At 39.5% G+C, this 14,552-nt stretch overlaps 1 protein-coding gene across 6 annotated transcripts in view; it reads right to left on the bottom strand.

Moving 5' to 3' along the window:
- The window catches only part of THAP6 (THAP domain containing 6), a 28,482-nt gene that overhangs the window by 11,209 nt on the left and 2,721 nt on the right, over positions 1–14,552 (bottom strand). For 5 of the 6 annotated variants that reach the window (XM_061420485.1, XM_061420486.1, XM_061420490.1 and 2 more), the window contains exon 3: positions 2,866–3,073. In XM_061420485.1, the coding sequence (XP_061276469.1) occupies positions 2,866–3,073 (208 nt within the window). Of the gene's footprint in view, positions 1–2,865; positions 3,074–3,332; positions 3,457–14,552 lie in introns of all 6 variants that reach the window. The other variant, XM_061420488.1, reaches the window with a different exon arrangement.

Below are 14,552 nucleotides of genomic sequence, written 5' to 3'. Positions count from 1 at the left end.
CAAAAATGTTTGTAGTTACACCATTCATAATAGCTCCAAAGTGAAAATCCAAATGTTCATCAACAGTAGAATAGAAATTATAGTTTATTTATACAATGTGCTGAAGAACTGATGTTTTTGAAATGTGGTGCTAGAGAAGACTCTTGAGAGTCTCTTGGACTGCAAGGAGATCAAACTAGTCAATCCTAAAGGAAATCAACCCTGAATATTCATTGGAAGGATTGATGCTGAAGCTGAAGTTCCAAAACTTTGGCCACTTGATGTGAAGAGCTGACTCACTGGAAAAGACCCCGATGCTGGGAAAGATTGAGGGTAGGAGGAGAAGGGAGCAGCAAAAGATGAGATGACTGGATGGCATCACCAACTCAATGGACATGAGTTTGAGCAAACTCTGGGAAATGGTGAGGACAGGGAGGCCTGGTGCACTGAAGTTCATGAGGTCACATAAAGTTGGACATTACTTAGCACTGAACAACAACAAATACAATAGAATATTATAGTGCAAAGAAAATACATGGACTAGTAAGTACCACATGCTGCAATGTGGATGAATCACAAGAGCAAGATGTTGAGTGAAAGCAGCCACAGAACAGAGTATGTACTATATGACTCCATTTACAATAACTGACAGCAATAAAAGTCAGGATAGTGGTACTTTCGAGGGTGTAGGGACTGGGAAAGAGCATGAGGGAAGCTTCTGGGGCATTGATAACTTTCTCCGTCTTGGTCTGAGAGGAGTTACATGAGTGTATTCACTTTGTGAAAGTCCAGTGGTCTATACACTTATGATGTGTGCATTTGTTTGATGCTTTTGAACTGTGGTGTTGGAGAAGACTCTTGAGAGTCCCTTGGACTGCAAGGAGATCCAACCAGTCCATTCTTTTTTTTTTTTTTTTTCCAACCAGTCCATTCTGAAGGAGATCAGCCCTGGGATTTCTTTGGAAGCAATGACGCTAAAGCTGAAACTCCAGTACTTTGGGCACCTCATGCGAAGAGCTGACTCATTGGAAAAGACTCTGATGCTGGGAGGGGTTGGGGGCAGGAGGAGAAGGGGACGACAGAGGATGAGATGGCTGGATGGCATCACTGACTCGATGGACATGAGTCTGAGTGAACTCCAGGAGTTGGTGATGGACAGGGAGGCCTGGCGTGCTGCTTTTCATGGGGTTGCAAAGAGTCGGACACAACTGAGTGACTGAACTGAACTGAACTGAACTGATGTTGACTTCAGTATAAAGTTTAGTTAAAAAAAAAAATTGATGTTCCATATAGGTTTCTCTTAAAAATGTGATCCATTGAGCTGCAACACAATCATGCAGGGTACCTATCAAAAAATGCAGATCCTAGACTCCAAAGCAAACTTGCTGAATCAAATATTTTGGGAGAGCTGGTTAGGATTCTGCATTTTAAGCCAAGCTCCCTGGATAATATTTAGGTAGACTAAATTTGAAAGCCATTGTTATATAAAAATATTTAACATCATGGAAAATATTATAATAGTTAAGAGTGAACTTTGGAGCTAAAATACCTGGGTTTAAATCCAGCCTCTGCCATTTAACAGCAGTGTGACTTGGGGAATGTATTCTAGTTTTCTGGGTCTAAATTTTCTCAAGTGGTCAAATGAGAATAAGATTATTTAACTCTTATGGTAGTTTAGGGGACTAAAAGAGTCAAAATATATGTAAAGTGCTTAGATTACTGCCTGGCACCCAGTAAGCACTGTATGAATGTTAAAAAAAGAGCAAAGCAAATAAAAAGGATATACAGTATAATCGTATTCTGTAAGAATTATAAATAGAGATGTATTTATATACAAACATACACATAAAAATGACAGAAAAGATCCACATAGAGTGTTAACAGTGTTACTTCTGGATTCTGTGATTTCCTTGTTATTAGGAAATAACTTTTGGAAGTTAGTAATTTATTGCTTATTTGACTTATTATGTCCATATTTTTTAAGGTTCGCTTAAGACTATAGATGACACCATGGTATAGGAAACAAATCCTTTAGAGCAAATTGCAGAAGATACTGTACATTTATTAACATGGAAGAAACTGAGTCAGTTTCCACTATATAACTCAAGTACTGAGGTACGAACATCTGCAAATGTGACCAAGACCCCTATGGGAGTAGATCTTCTGAACTACTTCCTGTTTTCAGCTGTCAGGAAGGAGATACCTTTCAATAGAGGTTCATTCCTATTGGTATGGGAACCACAGGCCCTCCCTGAATTTTCCACATTGGAATCAGTCAATCTCTAGAGTTTCTGAAAGTGAGTACGCGTTCAGGTATATGAAGTCAAGAGAGATACTGAGGGTGAAGCAGCTCATCCATGGCACTAAAATCATTGAGAAAAGCCACAGAATACAACTAGAGTTTCCTTAAACAATCCTTTTATCTTCTTGTTTTTGACCTCTTCTTTCCTTCTCATCTTTTGGTTTTCTACCTTCCAGTTCTACTCAGGCTTTAAGTGTGAATATGTGGCTCTCAAAGTATACTTTGTGTCTGTTGCGGCTCTGCTCTTGACTTTTGCTCCAGTGTGAGGCGCCCTGCCAGCTTGGAACTTCAGTTCAACTCTAACATTCCTCCAATTTTTAGACCCAAATCTTGAGCTATACTAACTCAAGTTTGCTTCACCAAACCTTAGTAAGGTACAGATATTAACATTTCTGAGGGGCTACTGGTAAAACACTCTTACTACTCTTTAGAAAAGCTTACACAGTTTACAAATCTAAAAAAACTTAAAGAATGGTTTTCAAATCAATAAGCAAATAGTAAAAAATGGTAGCAAGTGTGTGAAGGTTCTTAAATAGTCCCTAAAAAGTGAGTAATGATGGTTAAGCAGCATCTGATAAACAAACCTGTGAGTGAGATACGGAATCAAAAATAGAAGGTACGACTCCAGGTTTCAGTTTAATATTTGGAGTACTTCTGTCAAAATCTGTCTTCTTAAAGTGTCTTGAACACAACACATCTCCTTTTTTAGGCTCCCAAATGCCTGCAGCATTCACGTCAAGTCTTTTCATTGCTAATACCCATTTTCTTTTGATGTTTTCATCTGTAGGGAATCTAGAAAAAAAATACATAAAGTATTGATGTTTAATTTAACACATATACTTGAATTAAAAGGCTGTGCCTAAATTGATTCTTTAACTGGTTTGTTATTACTCTTGAAACTGGAATATTTAGGAAACCACTGCAATTTATGGTTTTATAACTTTCAGTTTTAATACTCAGATTTTTGTACCAAACATGCTGCAGGCAAATAGCCCTCATTTAATTCTTTCTCATATTATAAAGAAGAAAAGCTTCCAAAGACATTTAATACCTTAGAGTAAAATTCACAACTGAAGGTTTTTCTTCATCTATAGATGATGAAGAATATCACTTGGGCCTTTTCCTATCTGATGAATTTATCCCAGATGAACAGAGACACTTGTAGTTCCAATGTTCTATCAACATCAAAAAGTTGTTTAGTACAACATTTAATACAAAACAAGGGTGTAAATGCTTGGTGAATGAATGCAGAGAACACCTGCGGAATTTGGAATTTTGGAGATGAGAACCATTTTGAGATCTGGAGGTTAATAGCCATATCTTTTCCAATTTTCCAAGCTGGTTCAAGTCTTTTTTGGAATAAAGTGGGGTACACATGTTCATTTTTTATTTCCTTATACTTAGCAAAGTAGCTGGGAGATCTTTCTCTGGCACATAGCACAGTACCTGGCACAAAAGCAACAAAATAAAACTTCAGCAAATGAATAATTATTAAACTTTATTGCTCCTTCTTTCCTATGCTGTCAGAAGAATGACTAAAATACTAAATTAGGACCATCTTGATTTATCTGGGGAGGCCTTACAAATAGCTTTGAAAAGAAGAGAAGCAAAAAGCAAAGGAGAAAAGGAAAGATATAAGCATCTGAATGCACAGATCCAAAGAATAGCAAGGAGAGATAAGAAAGCCTTCCTCAGTGATCAATGCAAAGAAATAGAGGAAAACAACAGAATGGGAAAGGCTAGAGATCTCTTCAAGAAAATCAGAGATACCAAGGGAACACTTCATGCAAAGATGGGCTCGATAAAGGACAGAAATGGTATGGACCTAACAGAAGCAGAAGATATTAAGAAGAGGTGGCAAGAACACACAGAACTGTACAAAAAAGATCTTCACGACCAAGATAATCACAATGGTGTGATCACTGACCTAGAGCCAGACATCCTGGAATGTGAAGTCAAGTGGGCCTTAGAAAGCATCACTACGAACAAAGCTAGTGGAGGTGATGGAATTCCAGTTGAGCTATTTCAAATCCTGAAAGATGATGCTGTGAAAAGTACTGCACTCAATATGCCGGCAAATTTGGAAAACTCAGCAGTGGCCACAGGACTGGAAAAGGTCCGTTGTCATTCCAATCCCAAAGAAAGGCAATGCCAAAGAATGCTCAAACTACTGCACAATTGCACTCATCTCACATGTTAGTAAAGTAACGCTCAAAATTCTCCAAGCCAGGCTTCAGCAATATGTGAACTGTGAACTTCCAGATGTTCAAGCTGGTTTTAGAAAAGGCAGAGGAGGGGGCTGTCCTAAGACGGCGGAGCAATAGGATGGGGAGACCACTTTCTCGCCCACGAATTCATCAAAAGAACATTTAAACGCCGAGTAAATTCCACATAACAACTTCTGAATGCCGGAAGAGGACATCAAGCACCCAGAAAAGCAGCCCATTGTCTTCGAAAGGAGGTAGGAAACATATAAAAGACAAAAAAAGAGACAAAAGAGGTAGGGATGGAGCTCCATCCCAGGAAGGGAGTCTTAAAAAGAGAGAAGTTTCCAAACACCAGGAAACACTCTCACTGCCAAAGTCTGTGGCTTGCCTTGGAAGCACAGAGGGCAACATAATAGGGAGGAAAAATAAGTACATAATTAAAACCCACAGATTACGAGCCCAACGGTAACTCCCCCAGCGGAGAAGCAGCCCAGACACCTGCACCCGCCACTAGCAAGCAGGGGCTGGGCAGGGAGGCATGGGCTGCATTGCTTAGAGTAAGGATCGGGCCTGAATGCCCCGAGGGTAATCAGAGCGAAGTAATCTGGGCTAGCAAACCAGACTGTGGGATAGCTACCACATGAAAAGCCCTAAGACACCGCCAGGCCCATGCAGAGAACAAAGCACTGAACAGAACTAGCCGGCTACAGACCATCCCTCTCCGGTGACAGGCAGCCAGAGCCAGAAGGGGGCAATTGCAGCCCCAGAGAGACATTATCTACCAAACTGCAAGTAGGCTTCTTTGCTAACTAAGACTTCTTGGGGTTTTGGACAGTCATTATCCGCCTGAGAAGGTGCGCCCGTTGTACACCCAGAAAACCGAGTGGCAGGGATGGTAGAGGCGATAAGTTGCAGTGACCGCGCTCGCCAAACACCTCATCACCCGAGCTGCTTGGAGCTGGGAAGGGCACAAAACGCAGGCCCAATGGAGTCTGCACCTCTGAGGACTACCCGAGTGCCTGAACCTGAGAGGCTTAGCCCTGGGAGGTGCATGCAGCCCAGGGCCGGCCTCGGATGGTTCCGGGCAGAGCAACCTAGAGCCTGAGCTGTGTGGGCAGGCAGGGTGCACGCTCTGTGAGCAGGGGCAGGCCCAGTGTGGCTGAGACATTGTGAGCACACGCCAGTGTTGTTTGCAGTGTCCCTCCCCACAGCGCGACTGAACAACTGAGCCTAAAAAAAAGTGTCCACCACTGCCCCCCTTGTGTCAGGGCGGAAATCAGACACTGAAGAGACCAGCAAACAGAAGAAGCTAAAACCGAGGTGCCGGGAGCCGGCGAGAGGCATTCCACTCGTGACAAAGGTCATGAGGAAGGAGGCTCGGCATACGCAAAGGTGGGATTGAGCCTCAGGAGTCCCCCGGATATTCTCGAGCATCTACCCCCCAAAAACCAGAGTCTGCTTACTTTATTGCTTTGTGCTCTCACCTCTGACTTTACTGGGGGCTGTCCCCCACCACCATCTCGCTCTCTCTATCAAAGAGTTAACTTACAGCTCCAATTAATAAAGTTCCTGGGCAATTAGTAGTGTTTAAATCCAAACCCCTCAGATAGCTCTCTAATTCACCTGACAAGTTTACCCAGACTCCTACAGCTATGCATACGATTGTTTACAGTCTCCCAGCCTCGAGGGGCACGAGAAGCTTAAGATATTCAAATAGCTTAGAGCCTCTCAGAGAGTTAGAAACTGTCAGAATAAAAACTAGTAAAAGATTTCATTGATGAGCCAATGCTTGTTGCCAAGTTTTCACATCCCCGGTATTGTATCCTTGAATATGTATTAATTAATAGTTGGTATGTAGAAAAAATAAGTAGTGGCCTTGGTGTTAGTAACTTTAGACCCTTAAGGTAATAAATTCTTTCCTTTGTTGTAAACCCATTACACATCCACCCTACAGGAATGCAATTTTATCTAACACCTTCGGAAGATGGCGCCAAACCTTAAAATAATTACTCTTAGAGAAAATAAGTCTTTGTCAAGAGTCATAAAATGTTAATAGGCCTTCTGGCCAGAAGATGATGTAAATCACCTAAACCATTTGTATACGATAAATTTGCAGGAAAGAAACACTGGTTTTTGATAAGGATCAGAGACTGCTGACTTTGCATCCCCTATTATCCTCTATGTGTAACTTAGGGTATAAAAACCCCTGTTGGAAATAAAGCTACGGGCCTTGCTCACCAAAGCTTGGTCTCCCCATGTCATTTTCTCCTCAATTTCCAGCTGAGTCTCCATCTGGAGCGCGGAGGTCCTCTGTGACCATTTATTTGCCTGGGCTTCTAAGACCCACTCGAGAAGGTGTCTAAGGTGGGGCACCTTCCGCTATTCGAGAGGGTGCCTGCGGCCTCCGTGGTCAGAGCTAACCTGGTGTCACGGGTTATACTGATTTTCTGCGTAAACCAAGCTACTCAGCTTCTTTTCTCCACTGAATTTTCCTACTGAGCTATCCTCATTCTATTACTCTTTATATCTTTGATAAATAAATAAATAAATAGGTCGCCGAAGCCATCTCTCCTTCGAATACCCTGGATCAGCCGGGGCTGGACCCTGGCACCGAGGGAACCGCCTTGGAAATGACAGTGCAACAGATTAAAATCCTGTAGTTAGTACCGACTACATAGGAAGGGGCCTAGATCTTGAGAAACAAAAGCTGGACCAAGGAACTATCCAAAAATGAACTGACCCCACACTGCCCACAACACCACCAGAGAAAGTCCTAGATATATTTTTACTATTTTTACTATCATTCTTTTTTCTTTTTAACTTAAAAAAATTTTAAGTCCTCTATTACTCCTTTAATTTTCATTTTTATAACCTACTATTAGTTTTTTAAAAAAAGACTTTTTTTAAAGCAAACCATATATATATATTTTTAAAATAATTTTTGTGACTTTTATTTTTTTTTCCTTCTTCTTCTTTTCTTTAATATTGTATTTTTGAAAATCCAACCTCTACTCTAGAATTTTAATCTTTGCTTTTTGGTATTTGTTATCAATTTTGTACCTTTAAGAACCCAATCTTCAGTACCCATTTTTACTTGGGAGTGAGATTACTGGCTTGACTGCTCTCTCCCCCTTTGGACTCTCCTTTTTCTCTACCAGGTCGCCTCTGTCTCTTCCCTCCCCCTTCTCTGTTCTACCCAACTCTCAGAACCTCTGTGTGTTCCAGAAGGTGGAAAACACTTAAGGAACTGATCACTGGCTGGATCTGTCTCTCTCCTTTTCATTCCCCCTTTTATCCTCCTGGCCACCTCTGTCTCCTTCCTCCCTCTTCTTTTCTCTGTGTAACTCCATGAATATCTCTGAGCGGTCCAGACTGTGGAGCGCACATAAGGAAGTGATTACTGGCTAGCTTGCTCTCTCCTCTTTTGATTCCACCTCATCTCATTTGGGTCACCTCTAACTCCCTCCTTCTTCTCCATGTAACTCTGTGAACCTCTCTGGGTGTCCCTCACTGTGGAGAAACTTTTCATCTTTAACCTAGATGTTTTATCAATGGTGCTGTATAGAAGTCTTGAGCCTACTGTAAAAATAAGACTAAAAACCAGAAGCAGGAGGCTTAAGTCCAAATCCTGAGAACATCAGAGAACTCCTGACTCCAGCGAACATTAATCAATAGGAGCTCATCAAATGCCTCCATACCTACACTGAAACCAAGCACCACCCAAGGGCCAACAAGTTCCAGAGCAAATTCTCCAGCAACACAGGAACACAGCCCTGAGCTTCAATATACAGGCTGCCCAAAGTTACTCCAAAACCACTGACATCTCATAACTCATTACTAGACACTTCATTGCACTCCAGAGAGAATTCCAGCTCCACCCACCAGAACACTGACACAAACTTCCCTAACCAAGAAACCTTGACAAGCCACCAGTACAACCTCACCCACAGCGAGGAAACTCCATAATAAAGAGAACTCCACAAACTGCCAGAATACAGAAAGGCCACCCCAAACTCAGCAATATAAACAAGATGAAGAGACAGAGGAATACCCAGCAGGTAAAGGAACAGGATAAATGCCCACCAAACCAAACAAAAGAGGAAGAGATAGGGAATCTACCTGATAAAGAATTCTGAATAATTATAGTGAAAATGATCCAAAATCTTGAAATAAAAATGGAATCACAGATAAATAGCCTGGAGACAAGGATTGAGAAAATGCAAGAAAGGTTTAACAAGGACCTAGAAGAAATAAAAAAGAGCCAATATATAATGAATAATGCAATAAATGAGATAAAAAAACACTCTGGAGGCAACAAATAGTAGAATAACGGAGGCAGAAGATAGGATTAGTGAAGTAGAAGATAGAATGGTAGAAATAAATGAATCAGAGAGGAAAAAGAAAAACGAATTAAAAGAAATGAGGACAATCTCAGAGACCTCCAGGACAATATTAAACACTCCAACATTCAAATCATAGGAATACCAGAAGAAGACAAGAAGAAAGACCATGAGAAAATACTTGAGGAGATAATAGTTGAGAACTTCTCTAAAATGGGGAAGGAAATAATCACCCAAGTCCAAGAAACCCAGAGAGTCCCAAACAGGATAAACCCAAGGTGAAACACCCCAAGACACATATTAATCAAATTAACAAAGATCAAACACAAAGAACAAATATTAAAAGCAGCAAGGGAAAAACAACAAATAACACACAAGGGGATTCCCATAAAGATAACAGCTGATCTTTCAATAGAAACTCTTCAGGCCAGGAGGGAATGGCAAAACATATGTAAAGTGATGAAAGAAAATAACCGACAGCCCAGATTACTGTTTCCAGCAAGGATCTCATTCAAATATGAAGGAGAAATCAAAATTTTTACAGACAAGCAAAAGCTGAGAGAATTCAGCACCACCAAACCAGCTCTCCAACAAATTCTAAAGGATATTCTTTAGACAGGAGACACAAAAACGGTGTATAAACTCGAACCCAAAACAATAAAATAAATGGCAACGGGATCATACTTATCAATAATTACCTTAAACGTAAATGGGTTGAATGCCCCAACCAAAAGACAAAGACTGGCTGAATGGATACAAAAACAAGACCCCTATATATGTTGTCTACATGAGACCCACCTCAAAACAGGGTACACATACAGACTGAAAGTGAAGGGCTGGAAAAAGATATTCCATGCAAATAGAGATCAAAAGAAAGCAGGAGTAGCAATACTTGTATCAGATAAAATAGACTTTAAAACAAAGGCTGTGAAAAGAGACAAAGAAGGACACTATATAATGATCAAAGGATCAATCCAAGAAGAAGATATAAGAATTATAAATATATATGCACCCAATATAGGAGCAACACAATATGTAAGACAAATGCTAACAAGTATGAAAGGGGAAATTAACAATAACACAATAATAGTGGGAGACTTTAATACCCCACTCACACCTATGGATACATCAACTAAACAGAAAATTAACAAAGAAACACAAACTTTAACTGATACAATAGACCAGTTAGACCTAATTGATATCTATAGGACATTTCACTCCAAAACAATGAATTTCACCTTTTTCTCAAGTGCACACGGAACCTTTTCCAGGATAGATCACATCCTGGGCCATAAATCTAACCTTGGTAAATTCAAAAAAATTGAAATCATTCCAAGCATCTTTTCTGACCACAATGCAGTAAGATTAGATCTCAATTACAGAAGAAAAACTATTAAAAATTCCAACATATGGAGGCTGAACAACAAGGTGCTGAATAACCAACAAATCTCAGAAGAAATCAAAAAAGAAATCAAAATATGCATAGAAACGAATGAAAATTAAAACACAACAACCCAAAACCTATGGGACACTGTAAAAGCAGTGCTAAGGGGAAAGTTCATAGCAATACAGGCATACCTCAAGAAACAAGAAAAAAGTCCAATAAATAATCTAACTCTACACCTAAAGCAACTAGAAAAGGAAGAAATGAAGAACCCCAGGGTGAGTAGAAAGAAAGAAATCTTAAAAATTAGGGCAGAAATAAATGCAAAAGAAACAAAGGAGACCATAGCAAAAATCAACAAAGCCAAAAGCTGGTTCTTTGAAAGAATAAATAAAATTGACAAACCATTAGTCAGACTCATTAAGAAACAAAGGGAGAAAACCAAATCAATAAAATTAGAAATGAAAATGGGAGAGATCACAACAGACAACACACAAATACAAAGGATCATAAGAGACTACTATCAGCAATTATATGCCAGTAAAATGGACAACGTGGAAGAAATGGACAAATTCTTAGAAAAGTACAACTTTCCAAAACTGAACCAGGAAGAAATAGAAAATCTTAACAGACCCATCACAAGCACGGAAATTGAAACTGTAATCAGAAATCTTCCAGCAAACAAAAGCCCAGGTCCAGACGGCTTCACAGCTGAATTCTACCAAAAATTTAGAGAAGAGCTAACACCTATCCTACTCAAACTCTTCCAGAAAATTGCAGAGGAAGGTCAACTTCCAAACTCATTCTATGAGGCCACCATCACCCTAATACCAAAACCTGACAAAGATGCCACAAAAAAAGAAAACTACAGGCCAATATCACTGATGAACATAGATGCAAAAATTCTTAACAAAATTCTAGCAGTCAGAATCCAACAACACATTAAAAAGATCATACACCATGACCAAGTGGGCTTTATCCCAGGGATGCAAGGATTCTTCAATATCTGCAAATCAATCAATGTAATATACCACATTAACAAATTGAAAAATAAAAGCCATGTGATTATCTCAATAGATGCAGAGAAAGCCTTTGACAAAATTCAACATCCATTTATGATAAAAACACTCCATAAAGCAGGAATAGAAGGAACATACCTCAACATAATAATAGATATATATGACAAACCCACAGCAAACATTATCCTCAATGGTGAAAAATTGAAAGCATTTCCCCTAAAGTCAGGAACAAGGCAAGGGTGCCCACTTTCACCACTACTATTCAACATAGTTTTGGAAGTTTTGGCCACAGAAGTAAGAGCAGAAAAAGAAATAAAAGGAATCCAGATTGGAAAGGAAGAAGTAAAACTCTCACTGTTTGCAGATGACATGATCCTCTACAATAGAAAACCCTAAAGACTCCACCAGAAAATTACTAGAGCTAATCAATGAATATAGTAATGTTGCAGGATACAAAATTAACACACAGAAATCCCTTGCATTCCTATACACTAATAATGAGAAAACAGAAAGAGAAATTAAGGAAACAATCCCACTCACCATTGCAACAAAAAGAATAAAATACTTAGGAATATATCTACCTAAAGAAACTAAAGACCTATATATAGAAAACTATAAAACACTGATGAAAGAAATCAAAGAGGACACTAATAGATGAAGAAATATACCATGTTCATGGATCGGAAGAATCAATATAGTGAAAATGAGTATACTACTCAAAGCAATCTATAGATTCAATGCAATCCCTATCAAGCTACCAACGGTATTTTTCACAGAGCTAGAACAAATAATTTCACAACTTGTATGGAAATACAAAAAACCTCGAACAGCCAAAGCAATCTTGAGAAAGAAGAATGGAACTGGAGGAATCAACCTGCCTGACTTCAGGCTCTACTACAAAGCCACAGTCATCAAGAGAGTATGGTACTAGAACAAAGACAGAAATATAGATCAATGGAACAAAATAGAAAGCCCAGAGATAAACCCATGCACCTATGGACACCTTATCTTTGACAAAGGAGACAATAATATACAATGGAGAAAAGACAATCTCTTTAACAAGTGGTGCTGGGAAAACTGGTCAACCACTTCAGTATAAAAGAATGAAACTAGAAGACTTTCTAACAGCATACACAAAAATAAACTCAAAATGGATTAAAGATCTAAACGTCAGACCAGAAACTATAAAACTCCTAAAGGAGAACATAGGCAAAACACTCTTGACATAAATCACAGCAGGATCCTCTATGACCCACCTCCCAGAATATTGGAAATAAAAGCAAAAATAAATAAATGGGATCTAATTTAAATTAAAAGCTTCTGCACAACAAAAGAAACTATAAGCAAGGTGAAAAGACAGCCTTCAGAATGGGAGAAAATAATAGCAAATGAAGCAACTGACAAACAACTAATCTCAAAAATATACAAGCAACTCCTGCAGCTCAATTCCAGAAAAATAAACGACCCAATCAAAAAATGGGCCAAAGAACTAAACAGACATTTCTCCCAAGAAGACATACAGATGGCTAACAAACACATGAAAAGATGCTCAACATCACTCATTATCAGAGAAATGCAAATCAAAACCACAATGAGGTACCATTTCACGCCAGTCAGAATGGCTGCAATCCAAAAGTCTACAAGCAATAAATGCTGGAGAGGATGTGAAGAAAAGGGAATCCTCTTACACCGCTGGTGGGAATGCAAACTAGTACAGCCACTATGGAGAACAGTGTGGCGATTTCTTATAAAACTGGAAATAGAACCACCATACAACCCAGCAATCCCACTGCTGGGCATACACACCAAGGAAACCAGAATTGAAAGAGACACGTGTACCCAAATGTTCATCGCAGCACTGTTTATAATGGCCAGGACATGGTAGCAACCTAGATATCTATCAGCAGATGAATGGGTAAGAAAGCTGTTGTACATATACACAATGGAGTATTACTCAGCCATTAAAAAGAATACATTTGAATCAGTTCTAATGAGGTGGATGAAACTGGAGCCTATTATACAGAGTGAAGTAAGCCAGAAAGAAAAACACCAATACAGTATACTAACACATATATATGGAATTTAGAAAGATGGTAATGATAACCCTGTATGTGACACAGCAAAAGAGCCACAGATGTATAGCACAGTCTTTTGGACTCTGTGGGAGAGGGCGAGGGTGGGATAATTTGGGAGAATGGCACTGAAACATGTATAATATCATAAAAGAAACAAATCGCCAGTCCAGGTTCGATGCAGGATACAGGATGCTTGGGGCTGGTGCACTGGGATGACCCAGAGGGATGGTATGGGAAGGGAGGTGGGAGGGGGTTCAGGATTGGGAACACGTGTACATCCGTGGTGGATTCATGTTGATGTATGGCAAAACCAATACCATATTGTAAAGTAACTAGCCTCTAATTAAAATAAATACATTTAAATTTAAAAAAAAAATAAAAAAATAAATACAATGTCTATATGCAAAAAAAAGAAAAGGCAGAGGAACCAGATATCAAATTGCCAACATCCGCTGGATCATGGAAAAAGCAAGGGAGTTCAGAAAAACATCTATTTCTGCTTTATTGATTATGCCAAAGCCTTTGACTGTGTGGATCACAATAAACTGTAGAAGATTCTGAAAGAGATGGGAATACCACAGCACCTGACCTGGCTCTTGAGAAACCTATATGCAGGTCAGGAAGCAACAGTTAGAACTGGACATGGAACAACAGACTGGTTCCAAATAGGAAAAGGAGTACATCAAGGTTGTATATTGTCACCCTGTTTATTTAACTTACATGCAGAGTACATCATGAGAAACGCTGGGCTGGAAGAAGCACAAGCTGGAATCAAGATTGCCGGGAGAAATATCAATAACCTCAGATATGCAGATGACACCACCCTTATGGCAGAAAGTGAAGAGGAACTAAAAAGCCTCTTGATGAAAGATGAAAGAGGAGAGTGAAAAAGTTGGCTTAAAGCTCAACATTCAGAAAACAAAGATCATGGCATCTGGTCCCATCACTTCATGGGAAATAGATGGGGAAACAGTGTCAGACTTTATTTTTTGGGGCTCCAAAATCACTGCAGATGGTGATTTCAGCCATGAAATTAAAAGATGCTTACTTCTTGAAAGGAAAGTTATGACCAATCTAGATAGCATATTGAAAAGCAGAGACATTACTTTGCCAACAAAGGTCCGTCTAGTCAAGGTTTTTCCAGAGGTCATGTATGGATGTAAGAGTTGGACTGTGAAGAAAGCTGAGCACCTAAGAATCGATGCTTTTGAACTGTGATGTTGGAGAAGACTCTTGAGAGTCCCTT

This window comes from Bos javanicus, chromosome 6 (assembly GCF_032452875.1).
Source record: "Bos javanicus breed banteng chromosome 6, ARS-OSU_banteng_1.0, whole genome shotgun sequence".
NCBI classification, from domain to species: Eukaryota; Metazoa; Chordata; class Mammalia; order Artiodactyla; family Bovidae; genus Bos; species Bos javanicus.
The sequence above is the reverse complement of the archived record's forward strand: the minus strand, read 5'-3'. Positions and strand labels throughout refer to the sequence as shown.